This window comes from Protopterus annectens, chromosome 7.part0 (assembly GCF_019279795.1).
Source record: "Protopterus annectens isolate FY-2018-M chromosome 7.part0, PAN1.0, whole genome shotgun sequence".
NCBI lineage: Eukaryota > Metazoa > Chordata > Ceratodontiformes > Protopteridae > Protopterus > Protopterus annectens.
In genome coordinates this window covers 89,712,430-89,725,749 of record NC_056739.1, presented here as the reverse complement: position 1 = coordinate 89,725,749, position 13,320 = coordinate 89,712,430, and the positions used below count along the sequence as shown (strand labels likewise).

At 41.6% G+C, this 13,320-nt stretch overlaps 1 protein-coding gene across 3 annotated transcripts in view; it reads left to right on the top strand.

Annotated features, from left to right (window-relative positions):
* NAV1 (neuron navigator 1) overlaps positions 1 to 13,320 on the top strand; it is a 2,383,470-nt gene that overhangs the window by 2,062,681 nt on the left and 307,469 nt on the right. For all 3 annotated transcript variants that reach the window (XM_044076515.1, XM_044076516.1, XM_044076517.1), the window contains 2 exons: positions 2,886 to 2,981; positions 3,478 to 3,646. In XM_044076515.1, the coding sequence (XP_043932450.1) occupies positions 2,886 to 2,981; positions 3,478 to 3,646 (265 nt within the window). The remainder of the gene's footprint in view (positions 1 to 2,885; positions 2,982 to 3,477; positions 3,647 to 13,320) is intronic.

The following is a 13,320-nucleotide window of genomic DNA, read 5'->3' as shown; positions in this document are numbered from 1 at the left end:
ATGTGGTGCTGAGTCATCAGTATTCTACATGGTACAAGGTCCTTTTACATGTGGTACTGAGTCATCAGTATTCTACATGGTACAAGGTCCTTTACATGTGGTGCTGAGTCATCCGTATTCTACATGGTACAAGGTCCTTTACATGTGGTGCTGAGTCATAAGTATTCTACGATACAAGGTCCTTTGCATGTGGTGCTGAGTCATCAGTATTCTACATGGTACAAGGTCCTTTACATGTGGTGCTGAGTCATCAGTATTCTACATAATACAAGGTCCTTTGCATGTGGTGCTGAGTCATCAGTATTCTACATGGTACAAGGTCCTTTACATGTGGTGTGAGTCATCAGTATTCTACATGATACAAGGTCCTTTACATGTGGTGCTGAGTCATCAGTATTATACATGATACAGGGTCCTTTACATGTGGTGCTGAGTCATCAGTATTCTACATGATACAAGGTCCTTTACATGTGGTGCTGAGTCATCAGTATTCTACATGATACAAGGTCCTTTACATGTGGTGCTGAGTCATCAGTATTCTACATGATACAAGGTCCTTTGCATGTTGTGTTGAGTCATCAGTATTCTACATGATACAATGTCCTTTACATGTGGTGCTGAGTCGTCAGTATTCTACATGATACAAGATCCTTTACATGTGGTGCTGAGTCGTCAGTATTCTACATGATACAAGATCCTTTACATGTGGTGCTGAGTCATCAGTATTATACATGATACAAGGTCCTTTACATGTGGTGCTGAGTCATCAATATTCTACATGATACAAGGTCCTTCACATGTGGTGCTGAGTCATCAGTATTCTACATGATACAAGGTCCTTTACATGTTGTGCTGAGTCATCAGTATTCTACATGGTACAAGTTCCTTTACATGTAGTGCTGAGTCATCAGTATTATACATGATACAAGGTCCTTTGCATGTGGTGCTGAGTCATCAGTATTCTACATGTTACAAGGTCCTTTACATGTAGTACTGAGTCATCAGTATTCTACATGATACAAGGTCCTTTACATGTGGTACTGAGTCATCAGTATTCTACATGGTACAAGGTCCTTTGCATGTGGTGCTGAGTCATCAGTATTATACATGATACAAGGTCCTTTGCATGTTGTGCTGAGTCATCAGTATTCTACATGTTACAAGGTCCTTTACATGTAGTACTGAGTCATCAGTATTCTACATGATACAAGGTCCTTTACATGTGGTACTGAGTCATCAGTATTCTACATGGTACAAGGTCCTTTACATGTGGTGCTGAGTCATCAGTATTCTACATGGTACAAGGTCCTTTACATGTGGTGCTGAGTCATCAGTATTCTACATGATACAAGGTCCTTTACATGTGGTGCTGAGTCATCTGTATTCTACATGGTACAAGGTCCTTTACATGTGGTGCTGAGTCATCAGTATTCTACATGGTACAAGGTCCTTTACATGTGGTGCTGAGTCATCAGTATTCTACATGATACAAGGTCCTTTACATGTGGTGCTGAGTCATCAGTATTCTACATGGTACAAGGTCCTTTACATGTGGTGCTGAGTCATCAGTATTCTACATGGTACAAGGTCCTTTACATGTGGTGCTGAGTCATCAGTATTCTACATGGTACAAGGTCCTTTACATGTGGTGCTGAGTCATCAGTATTCTACATGATACAAGGTCCTTTACATGTGGTGCTGAGTCATCAGTATTCTACATGGTACAAGGTCCTTTACATGTGGTGCTGAGTCATCAGTATTCTACATGATACAAGGTCCTTTACATGTGGTGCTGAGTCATCAGTATTCTACATGGTACAAGGTCCTTTACATGTGGTGCTGAGTCATCAGTATTCTACATGGTACAAGGTCCTTTACATGTGGTGCTGAGTCATCAGTATTCTACATGGTACAAGGTCCTTTACATGTGGTGCTGAGTCATCAGTATTCTACATGGTACAAGGTCCTTTACATGTGGTGCTGAGTCATCAGTATTCTACATGATACAAGGTCCTTTACATGTGGTGTTGAGTCATCATTATTCTACATGGTACAAGGTCCTTTACATGTGGTGCTGAGTCATCAGTATTCTACATGGTACAAGGTATTTTACATGTGGTGCTGAGTCATCAGTATGGAGCATTACTAGTTAGGACATTTTTTTATTTGTCTTATACTGGATGTCCCTTTGCATAAAAATAAGATGTCTTTTTTCCTTATTTTTTTTCTTACTTTGTTTATCATAAACTAGTAAGGATTAAAAATTGTCTGCTTCTGATCTTTTGTCATGCAAAAACCAATTCATTGTTTACTCCTTCCTTGCATGTCTGTTGCCAGGAACTTTAGTTTTTATACTCGCAGTATGTCAGTTTAAAGCAATTAGGAAGCTTTATGCTCTTGTGCTGGTTTTCATTCCCTTAGTCTCTCCTTGCCTATTGTCATTTCACTAGACAGCACTCCTGGTTTATCTCTGAAAACAGGCACTTGTATCTGGTGAGTTTGCTCCTTAAAATTGTCTGTTTCAGTTTGGCTATTTGGTGTGCACAGTTTTAATCAAAATGTTAACTTTTAATCCATTTGTCAGAGTGTTGTAAAACAGTGGAGATTATATTCTGTTTGGTTAATTGCTTCTTCTTAGCAATTCTACCCTCTTTGTTTTTAAGACATTATCTTTTTGCATAAGAGATCATTTTTAAAAGTTCTTTGATCTACTTCTGTGAGTCCTCTATGTGAATATAACAGCTTTGACATAAAACATTTTAATAAAAACTGGAGCAGCTTTACAACTTTTATGTACTTCAACAAAATGTTCTGGGAGTTACCAGGTCCTAGATGTGTGTATAAGGGGAATATATGTTGATGTTCACTATATTTTTTTCATCTAGGAGCTAAAACAACATGAATTTTATGTTGGCACCGTTGAAGTTAATGGGAAAACAGACTGGAAAATGCTGGATGGGCTCATCTCTCAAGTCTTCAAGGTATTCATTTATAGTTTGGGTCATAGTAGCTCTCTGTGATATCCAAAATGCAGTATGGTCACAGCGTTTGCCAATAGAAAACAATAAGCTGTAATCTAGTTGATAATTTTTGTATGGGAGACAAAAGCATGGAGTTGAATTAAGAATTTTAAGTTTACGTTTTGATATGCTCCTGGAAATATAACCACTGCACTGCAGTATTTGGGGGGGGGGGGGGGTAAAAAGATGTGTGTGTAGGGTTTATACAGCTGGTATGATGGAAAGTAGGCTGTCATTCTTTAAGTAGCCATTTTAGTAGGTTTAAGAAGGAAAATTCAAAAGTAAAACTATTGAAATATGCTGCAATTTGTATCACTTTGAGGATCAGGTCTGCAAATGGAACTGTAAGTAGCCTAGTAGACAGCTTCATCAGTAAATATTTACCAACATATTGACATTGACAAGTAGTAGTTGTACAGACATGTAAAATAATTCAACATTGTATTTTTCATTTTAGGATTACGTTACAAAAATTGACCCAGCATGCAGCCTTGGACTGAGTACTGAGTCCATCTACAGTTATAGCATCAGCCATATCAAGAGAGTACTGGACACAGACCCACCAGAGCTGCCTCTCTGTCGGTACCTGGGGAGGGGAATCAGTAGCATTGCTTTAACATTGAAAGGTAAGCTGAAGGATGGCCTAGGAGAGGAGGGATATTCTTAGTTTCACCTGTTGTGGGATTTTAGCAACTGGTAAATATGCTGCATGCTGATGTTTTTGATTTGTAGGTCCTGAAATTTTTTCATTTGTTTAAACTTTCTCACATTTATATTAAATCTCCAGTGCATTCATACTTTCTCTTGGTTCTCTTCAGAACCAATAATCCTTGTAAAGTGAACATAAAAATGAATATATGCCTTCCCTTGAAACAAGTTTTGTATGTTGCCTTTCAAGGGCATGTAGAGGGTTAATGCTGCCCAGACCTTGTTTTTTGATGTGACATAAATGTGGTCAGTGCAGAAAGAGAATGTGGAAGAGCTTGGATTGATGAAAGGAGAGGACATGTCTAATAAGCATTCTACATTTGTCTGCATGAACAATGGCTTCTGAAAGGTAAGTTGGATTAGGTTTCGTTAGATTAAAACAAGGCCCATTGGTAGCATTCCCTAAAAAAAACTTAGAAATTGAACAGGTTGTAAATACTGCAGAAAAGCTTCACAGAATCTTATTGTTGCTCAGAGCTTACTTTGATGGACCCTCAGTAGGTTCTTGGAATCTTGGATTCAACTTTCTGGTATCCTGTTGTGGAATTCTTTTTGGCTTAAACCCTAATCCCCTGCACCATATGGCCAAAAAAGTTTCCTTTGCCAATGTAAAGGGCTCTGTGCACTCTACAATCCCCAGTTTTGTGTAGCTACTCATACACTTTAAATCTCTTTGTAATGGTGTAATTACAAATTACTCTTTGTAATGGAGTAATGGTGAGTGTGGAAGAGAGGTGAAGAAGAGAGTACAGGCAGGGTGGAATGGGTGGAGAAATGTGTCAGGAGTGATTTGTGACAGACAGGTACCAATAAGAGTGAAAGGGAAGGTCTACAAGAGGGTAGTGAGACCAGCTATGTTATATGGGTTGGAGACAGTAGCATTAACGAAAAGGCAGGAGTCAGAGCTGGATGTGGTAGAGTTAAAGATGTTAAGATTTGCACTGGGTGTGACTAGAAGGGACAGGATTAGGAACCAGTATGTTAGAGGGTCAGCTCAGGTTGGACAATTTGGAGACAAAGCAAGAGAAGCGAGATTGCGTTGGTTTGGACATGTGCTGAGGAGGGATGCTGGGTATATTGGGAAAAGGATGCTAAGGATGGAGCTGCCAGGTAAGAGAAAAAGAGGAAGGCCTAAGATAAGGTTTATGGATGTGGTGAGAGAGGACATATAGGCAGTTAGTGTGAAAGAGCATGATGCCGAGGACAGGAAGAAATGTAAACAGATGATCCGCTGTGGCGACCCCTAACAGGAACAGCTGAAAGAAGATGATGATGTAATGTATGTCTGAGAGATACCATAGTAAGTGCCACAATGGAAGTCATAATGTTTGACAGTGGTTGTCCGCTCCAGAGATGCTGTCTTTTTTTTTTTTTTTTTTTTTTTTGGAGCCAGGTCATTGTGCTTTTGAAAGATAAGAGAAATTCAGAGTAGACAGAAAACAATTCCTGCAAATTAAAAGATGGTGTTTAGCCAAAGGGTGTGATGGAACTGTGAAGTGGGACCCTTTCCCCCTATCAAAAGATGTAAGTGCCAGAATGCAAGACATCTGAATACAGGTTTCAGCTCACACTTGCTCTACAGAATCCATCACATGCCTGTAGCGGCCTCTCATATCTTGACAGTAGAATTCTCATCATCCTGTAGTAAGAGAGATCACTGTCTCACTCAAAATATTTAGAGAACTTGAAAGTAGAGGGGTGAAATGCCCAACCAACCACCATGTCTTGATTGTGAGACTGTATGGTAGGCCTTGCCTCACTTCACATCCATAAAGAAGATGCCACTTCAGAGCTAGGAATGGGAGTCTTCAAGTCTGTAGAGGACATTTACCTGTTTTTAGATCTCTACTTCAGCCCGGGAGCAACTCTGTCTCTCTCTTTTTTTTTTTTTGCCAACACCCCCCCCCCCCACCACCACCAGCTTACCTTCTTCATGTAGGTGGGTGTTGAATTGACCCATTTAGGAACTTCACCCATAGCAGCACTTGATGTCCTTCCATATTACTGTCACAATATTCTTCAGTGAAGGGCTCTCCTGCCAAGGAGAGCCCAATGTCCAGTCAGTATAACAAAGCCATTAGGTCTTAGAAGCAATATATCACACGTATGCTGCCCGCATACGGCATAAAGGGAATGTATGAATGCAAATTCTCGCAACTCCTTTTTCCACCAGTCTGAACTCCATTATTGAACATTGGCCCAAATGCCCTTTTGCTGTGCTGGTTGCCAAGCCATTTTCTGGTAAGTGTCCTGTTGCAGTTTCTTTTTTTTTTCCATTTTGTTGCTTACTAGTATTTATGTCATCGAAGAAGAGAAGATGTCAGTGTTGGGCAGATTCCCCATAGAAACTGTCACAACCAGTGTCTTTTTGCCTAGGTGCTTCCCACAACTATATGCAGTGCTCTATCTGTCAAGCATTTATCCGTAAAACTCTCTATAGTCACTTATCCTTTCTCTAACCATATACTTTTAGAACTAATGCCTTAAATTGTTGGCTCATGGTCCTGTGGCAGAATCCTCCCGTCCCGTGGGACAGCAGTCTCTAAGAAGGTCAAGAAGTCTAGTCCTGATTCTTTTGCTGTCCAGCCTCCACTGGACATCTCTCTATAAGCAAGTGAAAGCTCTGAAGACCATCTGGTGTTTGCATCGGAATCCTCTGCCATGACTCCATTAGAGGCTGTCATGGATCCGAGGTTTCACACATTCTCAGAGGCTTTTCCGACATCTGCTCTGGAGGTTGAAGGGGAACCTTTCTTGATTATTTCTGAAGGGCCAAGGAATATTCCTCAAATTTTAGTCTGGGAGGAGATTCCTGGTACACTTGAATCTCGCCAAGGAACCATACCTCCGGAGGTCATTATGGCAGACATCCCACTTAACAAAAAGCAAAAGAGAAAGCATATTACCGCTATTGCTAAAGATCCCCAATGTGACTGGCAGGATTTTATCCAAGACTTGTTCAATACCTTGATGACCTTGAAGCCTACCCAGGGGGTTTCAGTTTGTGCTCCCCCCAGTCTTCCACTCCTGTTAAGAAGGCAAGGGAAGCAAAATCCTTGGATGAAGACTTAAATTTTGAGGAGGAATCCATAGCTTACTCCATTAAAATCATTTCTCCTCTAGATTATGGCTCAGAGGAAGTAGATTCTTTGAGCCTAAATTCCCCTTTGGAAGAGTTATCTTTTGGGGATATTTGCTCATATGATAGAGTACTTTAAATGGGATTGCTCCCTTGTCTGTAACAGATGCCTGAGGACTGCAAGTTTTTATTTAAGTGTCCTTCTGCTGATCCTTCTCTGGTTTCAGTCTTGACTGTTAAGCCTTCTAAACTTTTGCCATCCTCTAAACTCATTCCTTTAGATAAGGACGGTAAAGCTATGGAAAACTTAGGTAAAAAAAGTGTATACTTCTGCTAACTTGTAATTTTAGGTTATTAAGTGTTAAACCCATGTTTATTTTTATTTTATTTTACATTTGTTTACCGGGAAAGTCCGACTTGGGCCAGTATTCCATTTTAGCGGAGGGCCAGGGAGAAAAGCTCCATTACAAAACACATTACAAGAAGCATTACATAAGCCATTTTAGTAGTAAATTATTTGAACATAAAAGCCAAAATAAAGAAGTGATATCACATAACAGAAATCATTCTTAATCTAATAGGTAATATAAATAACACATAACAAAGAGTAAAAAGAAAAAAAAAAATGATCAACAAGTAGATAATATGGCATTACTGGAACGTATTCAAAGAGACTTAAATTGAATGTAAACAAAATGCAGCTGATTTATTATTCTTGTACAATATGTGTATATTTAACGGTTACTTATCAAAACATCTACTCTTCATAACATCTAAATTCAAAACATCAAGACCATAACATCTAAACTTCAAAACATCTAAAACTCATAACATCGAATCTCAAAACATTGAAAACTACAAAGCAATTATAAATAACATCCCACACAGTGTTTGCTATGTTTATGCAAGAGGGCAAGCCCCCCTGCACCCCCCCTCCCGTAAATTAAATAGATCAACTCCAAGGTCACACTACAGTGGGGTTAGGAAATTAACTTTTTCCCTCACTGTAGTGTGACCTTGGAGTTCATATATTTAATTTACGGGGGTGGGGGGGGCAGAGTCCCCCCACATGGGGGTGCAGGGGGGCTTGCCCCCCTGCATAAACTTAGTAAAAGTTTTGTGAGATGTTATTTAAAGTTGCTTTGTAGTTCTCAATGTTTTGAGATTCGATGTTATGCGTTTTAAATGTTTTGAAGTTTAGATGTTATGGTCTTGATGTTTTGAGTTTAGATGTTATAAAGAGTAGATGTTTTGATGGGTAACCATATTTAACATACATACCACGTATGTTTTGGCTCTCCTTTCTCAGATAGCAACTCTAAAGGGAAAGCTTCAGCTCTTTCCCTGCTTTGGTCCACTCTCTAGGGTGCTCATCACTTCGTAAAATGCAGTTATGATGCTGCTGATGCCTCCTCCATGGCTGCTGCCTTTCGTTCTGTGATGAGGCATTATTCTTTGCTTTGCTTTCAGATTTTGCCTGATGATATTAAAGCCAAACTTTTGGATGCTCCTCTGGATAATAATATTCTTTTTGGAACTGCTGCGGCTGACCTGTTCAAGTTCCTCCAGGATAAGGGTAAGGCCATACAAGAACTCATGCACTTTGTCTCACCTATCCCTAAATTTCAGGGGAATTACTCTTCTAAATCTGTCTTTGTCCCTAGGCAGACTCATCAGCCTTCCAAAAGCAAGAAGGGGTCTAGGCGTATTCCTCCTTCTAAGTTTAATCAGACTCCTACATCTCAGAAGCCTTCCTTTCAAGACAAACCTGTCTCTTTTGCTTCCTCCCCCTGTCCACGTATCCTTGACCCTCCGCCTTTCATTGGCCTTCCCAAATTAGCAACAGATCATCTCAGATTCTTGGGTGCTGTTTGTCATTCATCAGGGGTATTTCATGGTATGGAAGTCTCTCCCCCCCCCCCCCTTTTGAGATTTTCCACAACCTTTTCCAGATCAGCTTCCAGAGGTTTTGCTGTCCCTTTTGAATCAAGGCACCATTCAGCCTGTTCCACCCACCCAAGTGGAAAGTGTTTTTTACTCCAAGATGTTTTTGGTTCCCTGGAAGGAGGGGACTTGGAGACTGATTTTGGACCTTTCTCAACCCAATGGATTCCTCAAGATCCCTTCCTTCAGGATGCTGTCTCTTCAGACCTTGTTTCCTCTCCTTCTTTCATAGGCCTTCCTGGTCTCTCTTGATCTTAAAGATGCCTATTTCTATATTCCCATTCACACCCTGTTCAGGAAATATTTACATTTCTGTGTTTCTTCCATTCATTTTCAATTCTCTGCTTTGCCTTTTGGCCTTTCTACAACCCAAGGGGTATTCACCAAATGCCTCACTCCTGTCATTGCCTTTTGCAGGTTTCTAGGGTTACAGATGTTCCCTTATCTAGACAACTTGCTTATTCAGGCTCCTTCTCCCATCAGTTCTACAAGAGCTTCACTTTCCTAGTTATCTTTTACTAAGTATGGGGTTCACCATCAATCTCAGGAAGTCTGTGCTTATGTCCTCCCAAATTCATATGTTTCTTGGTTGCAGGATTCAGACCATTCCCATGTTGGCTTCTCTTCCTTCTCCCAAGGTTTTGTCTCTGACTTGCCATCTTCCAGTCTCTTCCTTCCTCTGTCATGTCCAGGGAATTTCTCAGGGTTTTAGGGTTTATGGCTTCCACCATCCCTATGCTTCATCCTGCTGGGCTCCATATGATGAAGCTAAAGTGGTACCTCAAAACTAGGTGGCTTCAGCATTGCCACCCCTTGGAGTTCTCTGTTCTTTTGCTTTCTTGTCTCAGACTAGAGCTCTAGTGGTGGATTTGGCATATTTCTCTCAGTCCTGCAATACTCTTTAATCTACTGTTTCTTCCCAAGAACTTTTCATGGACACCTCAGATTGGGGTGGGGGTGCTTCTTGTGGTCCTGTGAAAGTTCAGGGTCTCTGTTCTCTTCATCACAGGTTAGACCATCATCATCATCAGCCCCTTTTTCCCATTTTCTACATGGGGTCAGAGTATCGTTGTAACTGTCGCCATCTCTCTCGATTCAGTGCCACACTCCTGACTTCTTCAACACTCATGCCTGACTGTCACAGATCTTCTTTCACACAATCCATCCACCTCCTTGCTGGACATCCTCGTTTCCTCTTACCTTCTTCCTGTCTATCCCAAATCTTCTTCACCATCTTAGTTTCTGCTTTTCTGCATGTGTCCGAACCACCATAATCTGTTCTCTTTGATATTTTCTGCAATTGGAGCTACTTTGGCTTCTGCTATGTCCTCATTTCTTTGTCTGTCCCACAGTGTGCATTCTACCACCCTTCTCAAGCATGTCATTTTCATCACCTATAGCTTCTTCATCTGCTTTGCCTTTACTCCTCAGGTTTCTTTACCATACAGTAGTATTGGTTGCACCACTGTCTTGTACACCTTACTTTTCAGCTTCTTTGGCATTCTTCTGTCATAGACTAAACCTGAGACTCTGTGCCAGTTGGCTGCAGCCCCTCTGATTCTGTCTTTGACCTCTTCATTCAGACTTCTCTTCTCCTCAACCACCCCTTCCAGATACTTGAAGCTATTTACCTGTTCCACTATCTTCCCTTTTATCTCAATTCTCAGCTTCATCTGATTTCCCCAATTTGCTGCCATTACTACTGTCTTGTCTGTGCTAAATTTCTTCCCATGTGCTTTCAATTTTGCATTCCATTCCCCTATCCTTTGCTGACGTTCTTGCTCGGAGTCTGCCTCTAATGCCACATCATCTGCATACAGTAACTTTGTTGATCTGTCCCTTCCAACCTATTTGCTAATGTAGTCCATCACCAGTATGAACAGCAGCGGGCTCAGAGTTGAACCTTGGTGTATACCCCCTCCCACTTGGAACCCCTCTGTGAGGCTGGACACTGTTCATACTTGATTCTTTGGGTCTTTGTACGTAGCCTGCACTAATTCTACCAATGTTTCTGGGACTTTGAATCACTGCAGTACTGCCCAGATCAGCTTTCTTGAGACCTTATCATATGCTTTCTTCAAGTCTAAGACTCCCCAGTTGGTCTCTTTCCTCATCTCTAGCTTCTTCTCAACTGTCCATCTCACTGCAAACATCAGGTCAGATGTTCTTTGTGTTTCACTGTTGCAGTCATTACATTTGGGTTATCCTGCTGGCAGGTTGCCCTCAGTCGGCCTGAATTCCAAAGTCTTGGGTCCTGTGTCGGTTGCTGTTGCCTCTTCCCTGACGTCAGGTCGTCAGGGGTATAAAAGATGCAGCCGATGCCATTTTATTTAGTCTTTCTTGCCGTGTGCCCGAAGCAGAAGCAGTTCGCAAGTGCCGGTCGGCCGACTCCAGAGATTTTCGTGTTCGAGTTTCAGATCCAAAGTCTTCATTAAAAGTGAAGTACCCCGTTGGGAAAACTTTTTTCTTGCTCCAGACCAATGTCAGAAAAAGTTAATAACTTTATTTCTTGTGGGAAGCAAATACCTCATAAGGACTTTCATTCTTACTGTATTCCTTGCCTAGGCCCTGACCACGACGTTGCTAGTTGTCGGTTTTGTGCTAGATTTAACCAATGCACTATTAAGTGTCGGTACGATTTTGCATTAAACTATTTTGGGCAAAGATTTAATTATACAATGTCGTCAGATAGCCATCCAACTACCAGAGTTCACAAAAAACGCAAAGAAAAAGACAGGCAACCGAGGTCGAAAACCGACGACGACACTTCTCCTAAGTAAGTCGCCGGTTCGCCAGTTGTCAGTGAGGTGCTTTCACAGCCCCTGATGCCCGCTACTTTAGACTCGCAGGCCGCTACCGACTCCCATGTGGAGTTGGCCAGGCCGCAGGAAACTGAAAGTATTGGAGCCTCTGAGATTATTCCCTCAGATGGGTCCGGAGCCGCTGAGCAGGCATCGGCTTCTGAGAGTGTATTCAGACCTAAACAATTATATAAACCGACTTCAAAGACAAAGACTAAAACACCTTTAAAGGCAAAGAAACAAGTTCACCAAGCACAAGGACAGGCCTCCATGCCCAGAAAAACAGAAAACTTAATTACCTTGATCAGGGGTTCCCATCCCCCTCCTGATAAGAGGCCTAGGCAAGAGACAGACTATGAAACTTCAGATCAGGTTTCCATTTCTTCTGATTCCTCTTCTGAGCAGGAATATTCTCTTCCCCCCTATGAGGATTCTGATGGTGAAGAATCAATTCCTTCAGCTTCTCCTCCTGAGGACTTCTCTTTTGGGGAAACCTTGCTTACCATGAGGGAGCACTTCCACTGGGAGAGCCAAGATTTTTCAGAATCTAAGAAAAGGCTCAGAGACTTCCTTTTACTACCTCAACACAGGCCTCTAGCTATTCCACCTGTTTTGGACATTGTAGATAATGTGTTCTCTGAGTCTAGTCTGACCCCTGACTCTTTACCTCCAGCTCCTGTTAAGCCGGATGGATACTACAGGGTCCCTGACTCTCATAAATTCCTTTTCAAAAACCCTACTGCAGACCCAGAAACTATTTCTCAGGGTCCAAAAGGGGTCAAGGCTTCTACTGCAAAAAATCCTACCCCCTCTGACAGGGATTCTAGGGTTCTGGATAGATGGGGAAAAAAGATTTACACATCTGCTACTTTGGCTATAAGGGCCTTAAATTGCCAGTTTCATATGCTCAAATATCAGCAATATATCATGACACTGCTTAAACAGAAAATGATGGCAAATTCTGAATGTGCAGAAAACAAAGAAATGCAGGATTTATTGCATGCAGCTGAACAAGTTGGAAAGCATACTTTGCAATGTGGGTTTGATTGTCTGGAGGCCTCCTGCAGGGCCACTGTTACGGTTCTGTCATTAGGAGGCATGTTTGGTTAAAGGAACAAAATCTGCCTGACCATGTTAAAGCAAAATTATTAGATGCTCCATTACAACATGATACCTTGTTTGGTGTTAAGGCAGAAGAGGTGTTAAAGAAAATGGAGGACAAAGCTAAATCTATGCAAATGGTCAAGGATTTCTTACAGGTACAGCCACCAAGATTTAGCAGACACTGGCCTACAAAGAATTGGTCCTTTCCAGTCTCAGATAAACCTCAAAGGGACAGATCCAGACACCTTAGAGGCAGATCACAGCCGCAAGGATCCTACAGGTCTAAGCAGTGGAATGCTCCTACCTCCAAAGATGGAGAGGACAAATCACAATCATATAGGAAACAGTCCCAATGACTTCCCCCTGCCTGCGCCAAGCACTTATCTTCTGGCAGCACCCTTAGGGGGAAAACTAGCACTTTTTTCTCAAAACTGGCACATTATAACCCAGGACAAATGGGTTCTAGACATAATGTCACAAGGCTACAAATTTCATTTCCATACCCTGCCAAGGACAAACGGTTGGCCAGACCTGCCAAAAAATCAATGGGCAGAGGCTCAAAAACAAGTCACAGCTCTCATGGACATGAGCGCTATTCAGCAAGTACCACAACAAGAGCAGGGACAAGGATTTTACTCAAGACTGTTCTTGGTACCCAGAAAGG